The sequence below is a fragment of the Triticum aestivum genome, chromosome 5B, assembly GCF_018294505.1.
Source record: "Triticum aestivum cultivar Chinese Spring chromosome 5B, IWGSC CS RefSeq v2.1, whole genome shotgun sequence".
Lineage (NCBI taxonomy): Eukaryota > Viridiplantae > Streptophyta > Magnoliopsida > Poales > Poaceae > Triticum > Triticum aestivum.
The window spans coordinates 452,204,385-452,217,719 of record NC_057807.1 but is presented as its reverse complement, the minus strand read 5'-3'; the positions used below and the strand labels follow the sequence as shown (position 1 = coordinate 452,217,719).

Below are 13,335 nucleotides of genomic sequence, written 5' to 3'. Positions count from 1 at the left end.
TGGGGTAGAGGTTGCCCAGGGGAACCGCACTAACGCCGCCGTCATTGGGTCCCGCCCGGGCTTCATCGGCGGCATCTTCGATAGCGGTGAGACGTGGAGGGGAAGGGAGGGGTCGTGGAGGTGTGCATGAGTTTCCCACTGTGTTGCCAGAGGAGGGCGGCGCAGGGGTGTTTCTGTGGCCAATGTCTGATATTGTTTGGGCCTCCCCTTATATATGGGGTGGAGGCTAGGGTTTTACAATGTGAGAGATACGATCTAGGTTGCCGCCAGCGCAGGCTTGGGGGGCCAAGAAGGTCTTGGGTTGTCTATCCTTCTCAGTCTGGTTCTTATCGCCAGGTGTGTAGTAGGCCTCCTGGGCCCTTAGGCAGGCCTGTTGCCAGGCTCCTATAGGTGAGCCACTCCCGGTGTACTTCACAAAAGGGAAAAAAATAAGAAAACCTAGGAAAACCAAGCAAAATTCAAAAAAAATGAGAACGCATGCAGGAAACAAAACGGTGCGCCCCGCGCACGACATGTGGCGGCAGCTGGGCGGACCACGTGGTGCCCGCCCACGGTGTCCGCTACGAACAACCCCCCCCCCCCCCTTCCCCCGGCGCGCGCGCGCAAGGGGTGCTTGCGGACTAGTTGCTCCCACCATCTTCTTCGAGCTCAGTGGGAGGTTTTTAGTTTAATCTTTTTTTCAAAAAGAAGAAAAGACTAGAAGGCGTAATATCAATCTCAGTCCACACATTGGGCTTGACGGTGCACATAAATGGGCCGAGCCCTTGTCATATCCCAAGTTGGAAAGCCCTGCCCTACCTATTTTTTTTTTCAAGACTCCGAAAATCCGAATGGGGAAAGATTTTTTGCGCGTAAGCAAATATCCCCGGAGACCAGACCAACCACACCGGAGCCAGAGAAATATCTCCTTCGCTTTTGCACTTTTCTTTTTGGGGGGTCCCCGACACGTCACAGCACAGCACCGCTGCTCCCCCGGCGATGGCCTGCGGCGAGTCCGAGGCGGAGCGGCGGGCGGCGCTGCTGCGCGAGATAACGGAGGAGGGCGGCTTCGCCTTCGTCGCCTCGGCGGAGAAGGCGGTGGCGGGGGACCTGCGGGCGGCGGAGGCGGCGCGGGAGATGGCGTGGGAGCAGCTCCACTCGGGGCCCTGGAGCGAGGTCGGCAGCGCGTGGAGGGACGCCTACGCGCTCGCCTGCCTCCACGTCGCGCGGCTCCGCCGGGCCGCCGCCGACCGCCGCGCAGCGCTCCGGGCGCTCGACATGGGGCTCATCATGGGGGGAAACCTCCTCCGCGCCGATCTCGAGGCCGCCCTGGCCTCCATCGCCGCGGAGCCGAGCGACGGCGAAGGTGACGGCGCGGAGGCTGTCGATGAGGAAGCCAATAGGTGGAAGGAAGGGCTCGACAGGAACCGTGACATCGCCGATGTGAGACCGCTACTGCCTTCGTAAGATTTCGTGCGTGTGTGCGTGGGGCTGTGGGCAATATATACCACCAGTAACAGAGCTTAATTTTGTAGGGGCTTGTTGCAGAATGCCTATTTTTCAATGTTTAATAAGGCTGCAATTTACTAAATTTAGATTATTTATAGTTCTTATTGTGCGAAGATCTCATGTTGCTACATAGGGTGCACCATCTTAAGCAAATTATGCATGTAGCATTGATACAGTGAATGATGTCATGAGTTGTCCGGATATTTGACCCAAAAAATAGGTGTAGATTATCTGTAGTGATTATAAGATTATTTTTCTAGTTACCTCGTTGCTTCCTTGTTTTCTGTATTGTTTTTGCGGATGAGAGCAGTTATAGTTCCTTTCTTGGTGTATTGTTGTTAATGATGCTATAATTTTCTCAGGCCCTCAAAATTCTTCCAACAAAATCGTTATCCTGTAAAGAAATCGCAAGACGGTCGTGTATATCTTTGGAGGAGTTTATATGTGATCACTTTTTACCTGAGACCCCTGTTATAATCAGTGGCTGCATCGATCATTGGCCTGCAATGAAAAAATGGAAGAACATCCAGTACCTAAAGAAGATTGCTGGGGATCGGACTGTTCCTGTTGAGGTGAATGCTTCTCCTTAAAGTAGATGTTGAAATACAAAAATGAGCTGTTTCTATTTTGATGATTTATCATACCTGTTTGTGCTGATATGTGATTCTGCATTTCATTACAAATGTTCATCAAACCCTGGTGATTCAATGCTGTTATTAGTTCTCAAAGGCCTTCACATCCCATAGAAATAAATTATGAAGCTTAATGCTCATCTCTTTTCTGCTGATATGGAACAAAATGTGCATCTAACCTTGATGCTCGATAACATTGTTTGTAAAAGTGGCTTCAAAGTTTGATCTTCAGCACACCTGTCTTACACATCCCGCTACACTATAGTACCACACTTGCTTAGCTGCTTACTACCTCCGTCCTGGTTTACTGGTCCCCATTGTATTCTGTGCCAAATTTTGACTATAAATTTAACTCATAAAATGTTTATGCATGTCACCAAAAATTATATTATTGAAAACTATGTGCAAAAACGAATCCAACGATATAATTTTTGTTGACATGCATTAACATTTTGTTAGTTAAATCTTTAGTCAAAATTTGGCACAAATTACAAAGGGGACCAATAAACCAGGACGGAGGTAGTACACAATAAGCACATTTTTGAGCAATTTGATCCAATTGTGCTTTCTTTTTGCAAGTTTGGAACATATATCTTTTGCCTTGGCCGTCAGATTCATATGCATATCAAACTTCTTTTGAACTGCTTTGTTTTTTGTCACGTTTATTTGTTTCATCTTTGACACTATTCACTTATTTTGTATTTGTTGTTTTACCAACCGTGTTATTTTGAAAACCCTAAGTGTGTGTATTTCTTCACGGGTTTTTTGCATATGTGATTCCATGCCTTTTTGACGTGCTTCACTTTGCTATACTTTTGCTTGTATCATCTTTACTTAACCATGCCGGTGTTTGTAAGAACTACAAAGAACCAATTCTCTTGATGTTGAAACATATTAGTATAGCTGTGTAAAATCTTGTTCCATTAAGAGAATATCCAGGAATGCCAGATGACAGTAGCTAGCTATTTATATGCAATCCGAGCCAGTTCAATTTGTGCTTCCTTCTAGTAATTTAGGACCCATGCTTAGTTAAGATTTTAGAAAGAACACTACTCCTTGTATTAATTTCCTAGTGATGTTTGACCCTTGCTTAGTTAATATTTTAGAAGGAACATTTCCCCTTGCTTCAATTTCCTAGTGGTTTTGGTGCACTGATATAGTTGACTCCGTGTCAGGTTGGGAAGAGCTATGTTTGCAGTGAGTGGAAGCAGGAGCTTATCACGTTCTCCCAGTTCCTTGAGAGGATGTGGTCAACCGCCTGTCCTTCAAATTTGACATATCTAGCTCAGCATCCATTATTTGAGCAGGTGGACGCTGTAATTGTTGAATCCTTAGTAAAAGTTACTTTTTATGGAAGAGAAAATGTCTTAGTTCAGCTGTCAGATTTTAGTTATTGACGTTTGGCAGATAAAAGAGCTTCATGAAGACATAATGGTTCCTGACTACTGTTATGCTGGTGGAGGGGAACTCCAATCACTTAATGCTTGGTTTGGTCCACACGGGACAGTGACACCATTGCACCACGACCCGCATCACAACATTTTAGCTCAGGTATACGGGAATATACTGTTTTTACCTTTGATTGTTGGTTTCTAGAGTTAATAACCAATGCTTGATGTTCCTGTACCTTAAAACTTGAACAGACATTTTGCAAGTAGATATTTTCTTGATAACAAATTATCTATATTATCTTGGAAATGGTGCTGTTCTGTTATGCGATTAATTTACTAGTTTTTAACTGTGTTTCCTTCAGTTCTTGATATGTATGCAAGTAACTCTGCATATTTGAGTTCTCTAACGAAATGTTGCATCTATGTAATTTGTTAAACAATGTTAAGAAACTCATAATCATTAGATATAGCGTAGAGATAATCACAAACGGCTCTTTGAGCCAGGAATTGAGAATTACCTAAGGAGCTTCGCCTGCCAGGTAGCAGCATAATTTTTGTTCTTGTGATACAGACTTTAACCTTCCAGTCAAGACTGCTGATGACCTTGTGAGTGTTTACGTTAGAAATTATTTTGCCCTCATGTTGAGCTTCATATAGCTCAGTGGCTTCATTTGTTTCGACTGTAAATGTTCTAGTATATTCTGGATGATGCCTGTTAACATTTCCTTTATATAACTTTATCATCAGTTGTTGTTAATTATATTTTCTCCATACCAGGTCTTGGGCAGGAAGTATATTAGACTCTATCCTGGTTCTGTATCCGAAGACTTATACCCACACACAGAAACTATGTTGAGCAATACTAGTCAGGTACAGACAATCTGTTCTGACAAGTTACATGTTGGAAAAGAAGAATACCCTTGCAGATCATCACAGCGGTACATATAGTTTTGGCAGCTGAATATTGTAATACTGAAATTTCCAGATTTTTGTTAGTAATACTCTCTTGTTGTCCATTACTCTTAAGCACAGCATTGCAAACTGGAGCTTTATTTTTGGGCTAAATCAGTAAACTATGATAGATCACCACTCTATAGGTCTTTTTTATTTCTTTCTTCGGTTGCTTGTCCACCCCCCACCCCACCCCACCCCTATTTCGGTGTTGTGAATTTTCAGTTTTCTTCTGTAGGTACAGCAAACAGGGTTATATTAGCCAGCCTTCCCCTTATGGTTCCATATTGTCCATTATCCACATGACATGTTCTTACAGTTTTTTTTGGGTACAAATGCAATGCAATAGTGTGTAAATAAAGACAATTCTTGGTATTATATTGTGCTAATGAATGCCTCTGCAGGTGGATCTTGACAACATAGATATGAATGAGTTCCCAAAGGTAGAAAACCTTGATTTCATGGACTGCATATTGGAGGAAGGTGACATGCTGTATATTCCTCCGAAATGGTGGCATTACGTCAGATCTCTATCGATTAGTTTCTCCATTAGCTTTTGGTGGCGTACCACAGTTATAAGTCCGAGCGCGTAATGAAAACATTTTGGTCTTTGATACATCAGGACCAGATCTCAGGACTCAGGGACTTGGTAAGCCTGACTGGACACATTGTTTCAACATTCTGTCGCCCACCGTTGCGTGGATGTAGTCGTTTGTACCTACTATCGCAGATGTACATGGTTACTTTTATTATAATTATTTTGGACATTTGATTGCTGTTATCGCAGATGACCATTGTTACTTATACTATAATTATTTTGGACATTTAATTGCTGCTAAACGCCTAAACCTTTATATTATGTTGCCCTCTGATGCTTGAGCTTGATTTTTCTTTTCCATGAGACTTGAGCTTGAGATTGAAAGGCTGATGCATTTTATGAGGTTCTGTAACCCATGAGTGTCATTTCTTTGGAGGAGAAAGCTGCAACTGTGATGTCCCAAATACTCCAATGGTGAAGATTTTATTGCACTTGGGGTCTCTCTCTGTTATGTTCATGCATTCTGGATCCTGAAAAGTTGGAAGATTTGCCACCTTCTATTCTGTTAAAACCTGTGCTGATATATCTTTTTCTATGTATACATGTGGTTAAGCAATTTGTTATTTTTGGTGTTTTTGGTCCTGTCCAGCAACTGGAGTGTCTGGATGCACCAAAAGAACCAATGGTCGAAGGAGGAACCTACCCTAACCAGCACCAGCCAAAGGATTAGGGCCTAGCTCACAAGCGTTTGTCATACGTAATTAAAGGGTTAATCCAAATCATATTATTTGCCTATCTAGCTGTGATTCGCAGAAGTAGTTGCCTCCAAACAAGGGGAACACACATCCCATGTTTAGTGGATCGACTGTCACAAGTGATTCGATTCACAACTATAGTTTTTTTTGGTCGGACAAAAGAAGAACCGGTTGCTTTTCCCTATGGATGGTCTTGTCTGCTCGACACTCCCTCCTAGCTCCTCCTCGTCTAGCTCCTCTCCGAACTCGGACATTGTGATGACGATGGCGGAGTTATGCAAGGGCACCATGGCATTCATGCTATCCTATTACGCTTGGAGTTTCCTTCTTGCCGCGGGAATGCTGTTGAGGACAGCGGAGCTGGATCATTAATTAAACTCATTAAAAGGCGCTAGAATGGTGGCCAACCAGCTATGCCATGTGACGCATGTTGGTTGGTCACAATGAGAAAGTATTCTTTTAGAGCTTTTTTAAATGGTAGGAAGACTTTTTTGAGAGAATTTTTTTTAGGTTTTTCTTTTTTCTTTTAAGATGGTTGCGATGTCCATGTGACGTGAGAATATTTTTTAAATTTTTTGACATGATGATGAGGTGTGCATAGTTTTCTTTCAAGCGGCCCACGATAGCAGGCCCCAACCACTAGTATCCACCAAGTGCCGCACGGTCTTGAAGCCCAGACTCCATGGAGCCCGGTAAAAATTCAAAAACAAATCCACGGACACACGTAGATGTGTTAAACATATTTCTAGAACGCCTTAATTTGCATGCTACATAAAAATGACATGTGGCTCCTGAAAATGAAAAGGCAACTCCTTTTATCAATGTGTTTTGTATTATTATTATTATTGGTAAGAACAAATTAATATGGAAGCCTCATAGGAACATGCTGCAAGCTGTAAGCTTTCTTTGAGCGTAGCCTGGGCTTAAGTCCGTTTGGTAGGACGTGTCATGGGCCCATTTCAGTCCAGTTGCAGCAGAATATGTAGAACGACTTCACTCACTCTCTAAAAACCAAGCTGCTGAGAGCATATACAGCCAGATTTGGCAAATCGACCCCTTAAACGCCCGCGGACGCGCCCAGGCGTGTCCGCGGGCAGTGACTGGTCACGCCTCAAGAATGCATTTCACATCCGAATACCTCAAATTAATATTATTACATGTAACACAACGATCTTTGAGCGGAGCCTTGTCTGGTTCCGCTCCCCGCTCACGCGGCTCCGCCCTGGCCATGTCGGCGGCCGGCTGCGCTCCTCAGAGTGTTGGTCCGGTCGCCGGCAAGGTAGAGTAGGGCATGGGACACGAGCCGGCTCATGGGACTCAAGGCGTCGCCGCCTCCCGTGCCCTACTCTTTCTCGTCGGAGCCCGGAACCCGAACAGTGTCGGTGCACGTCAGATTGATGGCGGATCCGTCCTGAGATGAGCTGTCGATGTCCACCACGATGCGGTTGCGGCGCCTGAACTGATGCGCCATACGGGGCGCCGGAGATTGCAACTCCGTCTCGCCGACATCCACCACCGCGAGGGCTGCCGCCGCTTCCCGCGCCGGTGCCTGGCTCGGCGGGCACGCCGTGCCATGTTCTCGTCAGATGAGGCCTATGGTGCGTCCCGATGCTCGGCGCGCCAACAGAGGGGTTGCGCGTCCGCCACCGCGTTCGGGCACCAGATGGTCCGCACTGCCTCCGGCGAGGCAGCTACGGCTGACCTAGCGGGGGTCCATGCGCCATTTGGGCGGATGCAATGGATTTCCGACGGAAGGATTCTGAGTGCTGTCGTGCACGAGTCTCCTCCCTGGCGCGGCGGAGCGCAAGCCGGACGACCATCTCCTCCTCGGGGCCGCATGGGATGAACTCGGGGTCGACGGGTCTGGAGGTGAAGGACTCGGATCCGCTGCCCGCCATGCCGAAGACGACCGAAAGTCGCCAGAGACAAGTTTGGGTGGCGGAGGGGAGTGGAGGGGAGTGAAGTGAAGTGGCTAGGGTTTGGTCTGACGAGCGGATGGGGACGAATATATGTGGGGTTGGGTGGGCCAGTGTGGGTCGGGTCCGATGTGGCGAACGCGTCTGGGCGCGCCCGGGCGCCCCCATATCCGCCCCATATTTGGGCTGGATATGAGGGGTACCGTTCAGCCCGGGCGTTTGCGGGCCGTTTGAGAGGGTCATCTGGGTCAAAATTTTGCGACCGACAGTGACCGGGCGGCCCGACCGGGCGTATGAGACGGATTTGGGGCGCCCGGCTATAGATGCTCTGACACGACGTGGTTTCGTGGCGAGGAGCTAGGCTCCCAAGGGAAGCCGCTGGAGACTTTGCTAGTTCTCTCACCTCCGACCGTCATGTTGCGAGGTGAGGGGGACCTTGGATTTCTTATGACCATTAGGAAGTTTTTTTTGTGTGATTTGATGTCTCAACATCAACGTCTTGGCTGAGGGTGCGATGCCATCAAGAATAACCGTACTCTGGTTTTCTCGCACTATGGCGGTGTCTCATCGGACAGTGTCACGGAAACAGAGAGTTTGTGTCTCTGCATGTTTGATGTGTCCAACCTTGCAATTTTATGTCCTTGCAGATTCGTTCCTACGGATCCGATGAGTCTGTGTTAGCGTTCTTTGTTGCTTATGTTGGTGTAATCCATTGTGACATTAGGTTCCTTTTCTGGCGTTCTGGTAAAGATCTTTGGGGTTCATTGACTTGTACCTCTAAGGGGGTCATGTTGGGCCCAAGTACATTCAAGATTGATGATTTCTCATCCTTTTAGATGGGTCACTCAATAGGTTTGTGAAACCTATGAAAGTAGTCGAGTTTGTGCAGGTTTGCGAGTGGCCTCTTCACCGAAGACTTGGCAGTATTTCTTGTTGCAAAGATTGATACCATGAAGAAGATATTTCTGAGAAATTTCTTGTAGTTCTCACCGATAAGAGTTGCTTTGTAATTTCTTGGATCAATGATCCAAAGCAGTGTACATGTAATGTTTGTCAAGTATGAATAAAGTTATTTCATTCTAAAAAACTCTCTCCACCAAGCTCCAGTCCCCATCAAATCAAAGAGACGGCACCACCACTACTCACTTTCGTCGTCGTCGTGCCTCCAACCCTTCCCCCTCCCTCACCCTAGAGAGATATCATCTTCTGTATTATCAGTCTCTCGCCATCGAGCATGTCGTTTCTTGGTGTGGTGCAGGAGGAGATCGGCGGCGAGCAGCATCGGCAACTGGGGAGAAGGAAGATGCAGGTAGAGGTCACATCAATTGGTAAGTGCATGATTACCATGGTACCACCGTGACTAGATTTTTAGTCTCACTTCTCCAGTTTAGACATGATTCCGCCGTTTTATTAAGGTTGGCATGAGTAAGGCTATCACCAAGTAGAATAACTAGAGAGTTCTAGTTGTAGAGTGTATGGTAGAGGTATAGGATAGGGTGTGTACAAGGTTTAGGGTTACAGGGGCGCGGGAATACAGGGCGGGGGCTATGCCCAGGGGCGGTGCTAAGGTGCTAGCTATGCTCGGCGGGAGAGCTGGGGCAGGGGGCTATGCCTCACAGGAATATACCATAAGGGGGTTCAAAATTACTTAAAATACTAAACATAAAGGGAATAAAAATTTATAAATCTAACTTGACGGGATCTTTTTGTTTCTATGCAGAATTTTTCAAGCACCTAGTTTTTTGTGTACGTAAGATCAAACCCCGGAATTGTTGGGGAACGTTGCATGGAAAACAAAAAAAATACGCACACGCAAGATCTATCCATGGAGATGCATAGCTACGAGAGGGGAGAGTATGTCTACGTACCCTCATAGACGGTTAAGCAGAAGCATTTATCAACGCGGTTGACGTAGTTGTACACCTTCATGATCCGCCCGATCAAGTACCGAACGTATGACACCTCCGTGTTAAGCACACGTTAGCTCGATGACGTCCTCGCCTTCTCGATCCAGCAAGAGAGACGAAGTAGTAGATGAGTTCTGGCAACACGACGGCGTGGTGACGGTGGTAGTGCAACTATCTCGCAGGGCTTCGCTGAGCACTACGAAAATTCTGATCGAGGACGAACTAGAGGGAGAGGGGTGCCGCACACGGCTTGGGGATCGTGCTGGGTGTGCCCCTCTCCCTCCTCTCATATATATGGGTGGAGGGGAGGAGGAGGCTGCCTAGGCACACCCCTAGGGGGCCGGCGGCCAGCCCTAGGGCACCTGCCCTTAGACGCCCCCCTTCCTTATTTGCTCTCCGGGGAAAGGAAAGGGAAGGAGAGGGAAGGAAAGGGGAGGTCGACTCCCCTGCTTCCTTTTCTCCCCAACGCCAGCAGCCAGAGGTGGGGCACGCCAGCCCCTTGTGGGCTGGTGTGCTCCCCTCGTTTGGCCCCTATGGCCCAATAACCTCCCGGGGCTTCCCGGAACCCCTTACGGTGATCCAATGATTACCCGGTACTTTCCGAAACCTTTCCGGTGACCAAATTGTATCATCCTATATATCAATTGTTGGGAAACATAGCATGCAATTTCAAAAAAATTCCTACGCTCATGCAAGATCTATCTAGGAGATGCATAGCAACGAGAGGGGGAGAGTGTGTCCATGTACCCTTGTAGACCGAAAGCGGAAGCGTTTGACAACATGGTTGATGTAGTTGAACTTCTTGTCTTTCCGACCTATCAAGCACCGAACGTACGACACCTCCGAGTTCTGCACACGCTCAGCTCGATGACGTCCCTCGAACTCTTGATCCAGCAAAGTGTCGAGGGAGAGTTCCATCAGCACGGCGGCATGGTCACGGTGATGGTGAAGTGATCCGTGCAGGGCTTCGCCTAAGCACTACGTGAATATGAACGGAGGCGTAAACTGTGGAGGGGGGCGCCACACACGGCTAACAATTGTTGGTGTGTGTTCTAGCAGTGCCCCCTCACACACACACACACACACACACACATACACACACACTCCACCAAGCTCCAGTCCCCATCAAATCAAAGAGACGACACCACCACTACTGACTTTCATCGCCGTCGTGCCTCCAACCCTTCCCCCTCCCTCACCCTAGAGAGATATCATCTTCTGTAGTATCAGTCTCTCGCCATCGAGCATGTCGTTTCTTGGTGTGGTGCAGGAGGAGATCGGCGGCGAGCAGCATCGGCAACTGGGGAGAAGGAAGATGCAGGTAGAGGTCACATCAATTGGTAAGTGCATGATTACCATGGTACCACCGTGACTAGATTTTTAGTCTCACTCCTCCAGTTTAGACATGATTCCGCCGTTTTATTAAGGTTGGCATGAGTAAGGCTATCACCAAGTAGAATAACTAGAGAGTTCTAGTTGTAGAGTGTATGGTAGAGGTATAGGATAGGGTGTGTACAAGGTTTTAGGGTTACAGGGGCGCGGGAATACAGGGCGGGGGCTATGCCCAGGGGCGGTGCTAAGGTGCTAGCTATGCTCGGCGGGAGAGCTGGGGCAGGGGGCTATGCCTCACAGGAATATACCATAAGGGGGTTCAAAATTACTTAAAATACTAAACATAAAGGGAATAAAAATTTATAAATCTAACTTGACGGGATCTTTTTGTTTCTATGCAGAATTTTTCAAGCACCTAGTTTTTTGTGTACGTAAGATCAAACCCCGGAATTGTTGGGGAACGTTGCATGGAAAACAAAAAAAATACGCACACGCAAGATCTATCCATGGAGATGCATAGCTACGAGAGGGGAGAGTATGTCTACGTACCATCATAGACGGTTAAGCAGAAGCATTTATCAACGCGGTTGACGTAGTTGTACACCTTCACGATCCGCCCGATCAAGTACCGAACGTATTACACCTCCGTGTTAAGCACACGTTAGCTCGATGACGTCCTCGCCTTCTCGATCCAGCAAGAGAGGCGAAGTAGTAGATGAGTTCTGGCAACACGACGGCGTGGTGACGGTGGTAGTGCAACTATCTCGCAGGGCTTCGCTGAGCACTACGAAAATTCTGATCGAGGACGAACTAGAGGGAGAGGGGTGCCGCACACGGCTTGGGGATCGTGGTGGGTGTGCCCCTCTCCCTCCTCTCATATATATGGGTGGAGGGGAGGAGGAGGCTGCCTAGGCACACCCCTAGGGGGCCGGCGGCCAGCCCTAGGGCACCTGCCCTTAGACGCCCCCTTCCTTATTTGCTCTCCGGGGAAAGGAAAGGGAAGGAGAGGGAAGGAAAGGGGAGGTCGACTCCCCTGCTTCCTTTTCTCCCCAACGCCAGCAGCCAGAGGTGGGGCACGCCAGCCCCTTGTGGGCTGGTGTGCTCCCCTCGTTTGGCCCCTATGGCCCAATAACCTCACGGGGCTTCCCGGAACCCCTTACGGTGATCCAATGATTACCCGGTACTTTCCGAAACCTTTCCGGTGACCAAATTGTATCATCCTATATATCAATTGTTGGGAAACATAGCATGCAATTTCGAAAAAATTCCTACGCTCATGCAAGATCTATCTAGGAGATGCATAGCAACGAGAGGGGGAGAGTGTGTCCATGTACCCTTGTAGACCGAAAGCGGAAGCGTTTGACAACATGGTTGATGTAGTTGAACTTCTTGTCTTTCCGACCTATCAAGCACCGAATGTACGGCACCTCCGAGTTCAGCACACGCTTAGCTCGATGACATCCCTCGAACTCTTGATCCAGCAAAGTGTCGAGGGAGAGTTCCATCAGCACGGCGGCGTGGTCACGGTGACGATGAAGTGATCCATGCAGGGCTTCGCCTAAGCACTACGTGAATATGACCGGAGGCGTAAACTGTGGAGGGGGGCGCCACACACGGCTAACAATTGTTGGTGTGTGTTCTAGCAGTGCCCCCTCACACACACACACACACACATACACACACACACTCCACCAAGCTCCAGTCCCCATCAAATCAAAGAGACGACACCACCACTACTCACTTTCATCGCCGTCGTGCCTCCAACCCTTCCCCCTCCCTCACCCTAGAGAGATATCATCTTTTGTAGTATCAGTCTCTCGCCATCGAGCATGTTGTTTCTTGGTGTGGTGCAGGAGGAGATCGACGACGAGCAGCATCGGCAACTGGGGAGAAGGAAGATGAAGGTAGAGGTCACATCAATTGGTAAGTGCATGATTACCATGGTACCACCGTGACTAGATTTTTAGTCTCACTTCTCCAGTTTAGACATGATTCCACCATTTTATTAAGGTTGGCATTAGTAAGGCTATCACCAAGTAGAATAACTAGAGAGTTGTAGTTGTAGAGTGTATGGTAGAGGTATAGGACAAGGTGTGTACAAGGTTTAGGGTTACAGGGGCGCGGGAATAGAGGGCGGGGGCTATGCCCAGGGGCGGTGCTAAGGTGCTAGCTATGCTCAGCGGGAGAGCTGGGGCAAGGGGCTATGCCTCACAGGAATAGACCATAAGGGGGGTTCAAAATTACTTAAAATAATAAACAAAAAGGGAATAAAAATTTATAAATCTAACTTGATGGGATCTTTTTGTTTCTATGCAGAATTTTTCAAGCACCTAGTTTTTTGTGTATGTAAGATCAAACCCCGGAATTGTTGGGGAATGTTGCATGGAAAACAAAAAAAATTACGCACACGCAAGATATATCCATG

At 47.6% G+C, this 13,335-nt stretch overlaps 1 protein-coding gene across 1 annotated transcript; it reads left to right on the top strand.

Moving 5' to 3' along the window:
- Positions 1–887: 887 nt before the first annotated feature.
- Positions 888–5,229, top strand: LOC123112409 (lysine-specific demethylase JMJ30). Its single transcript, XM_044533387.1, has 6 exons — positions 888–1,422; positions 1,851–2,060; positions 3,296–3,427; positions 3,528–3,671; positions 4,289–4,449; positions 4,867–5,229. The coding sequence occupies exons 1-6, from the start codon at positions 979–981 to the stop codon at positions 4,883–4,885; spliced, it is 1,110 nt and encodes a 369-aa protein (XP_044389322.1). The 5' UTR covers positions 888–978; the 3' UTR covers positions 4,886–5,229.
- The last annotated feature ends 8,106 nt before the right edge of the window (positions 5,230–13,335 follow it).

Bases quoted from the DNA above. Each gene is read 5' to 3' on its own strand.
- LOC123112409 (XM_044533387.1), top strand. From the start codon at position 979: ATGGCCTGCGGCGAGTCCGAGGCGGAGCGGCGGGCGGCGCTGCTGCGC. The intron at 1,423-1,850 runs GTGAGACCGCTA...TAATTTTCTCAG, and splicing joins GGAACCGTGACATCGCCGAT to GCCCTCAAAATTCTTCCAAC. The intron at 3,428-3,527 runs GTGGACGCTGTA...GACGTTTGGCAG, and splicing joins AGCATCCATTATTTGAGCAG to ATAAAAGAGCTTCATGAAGA.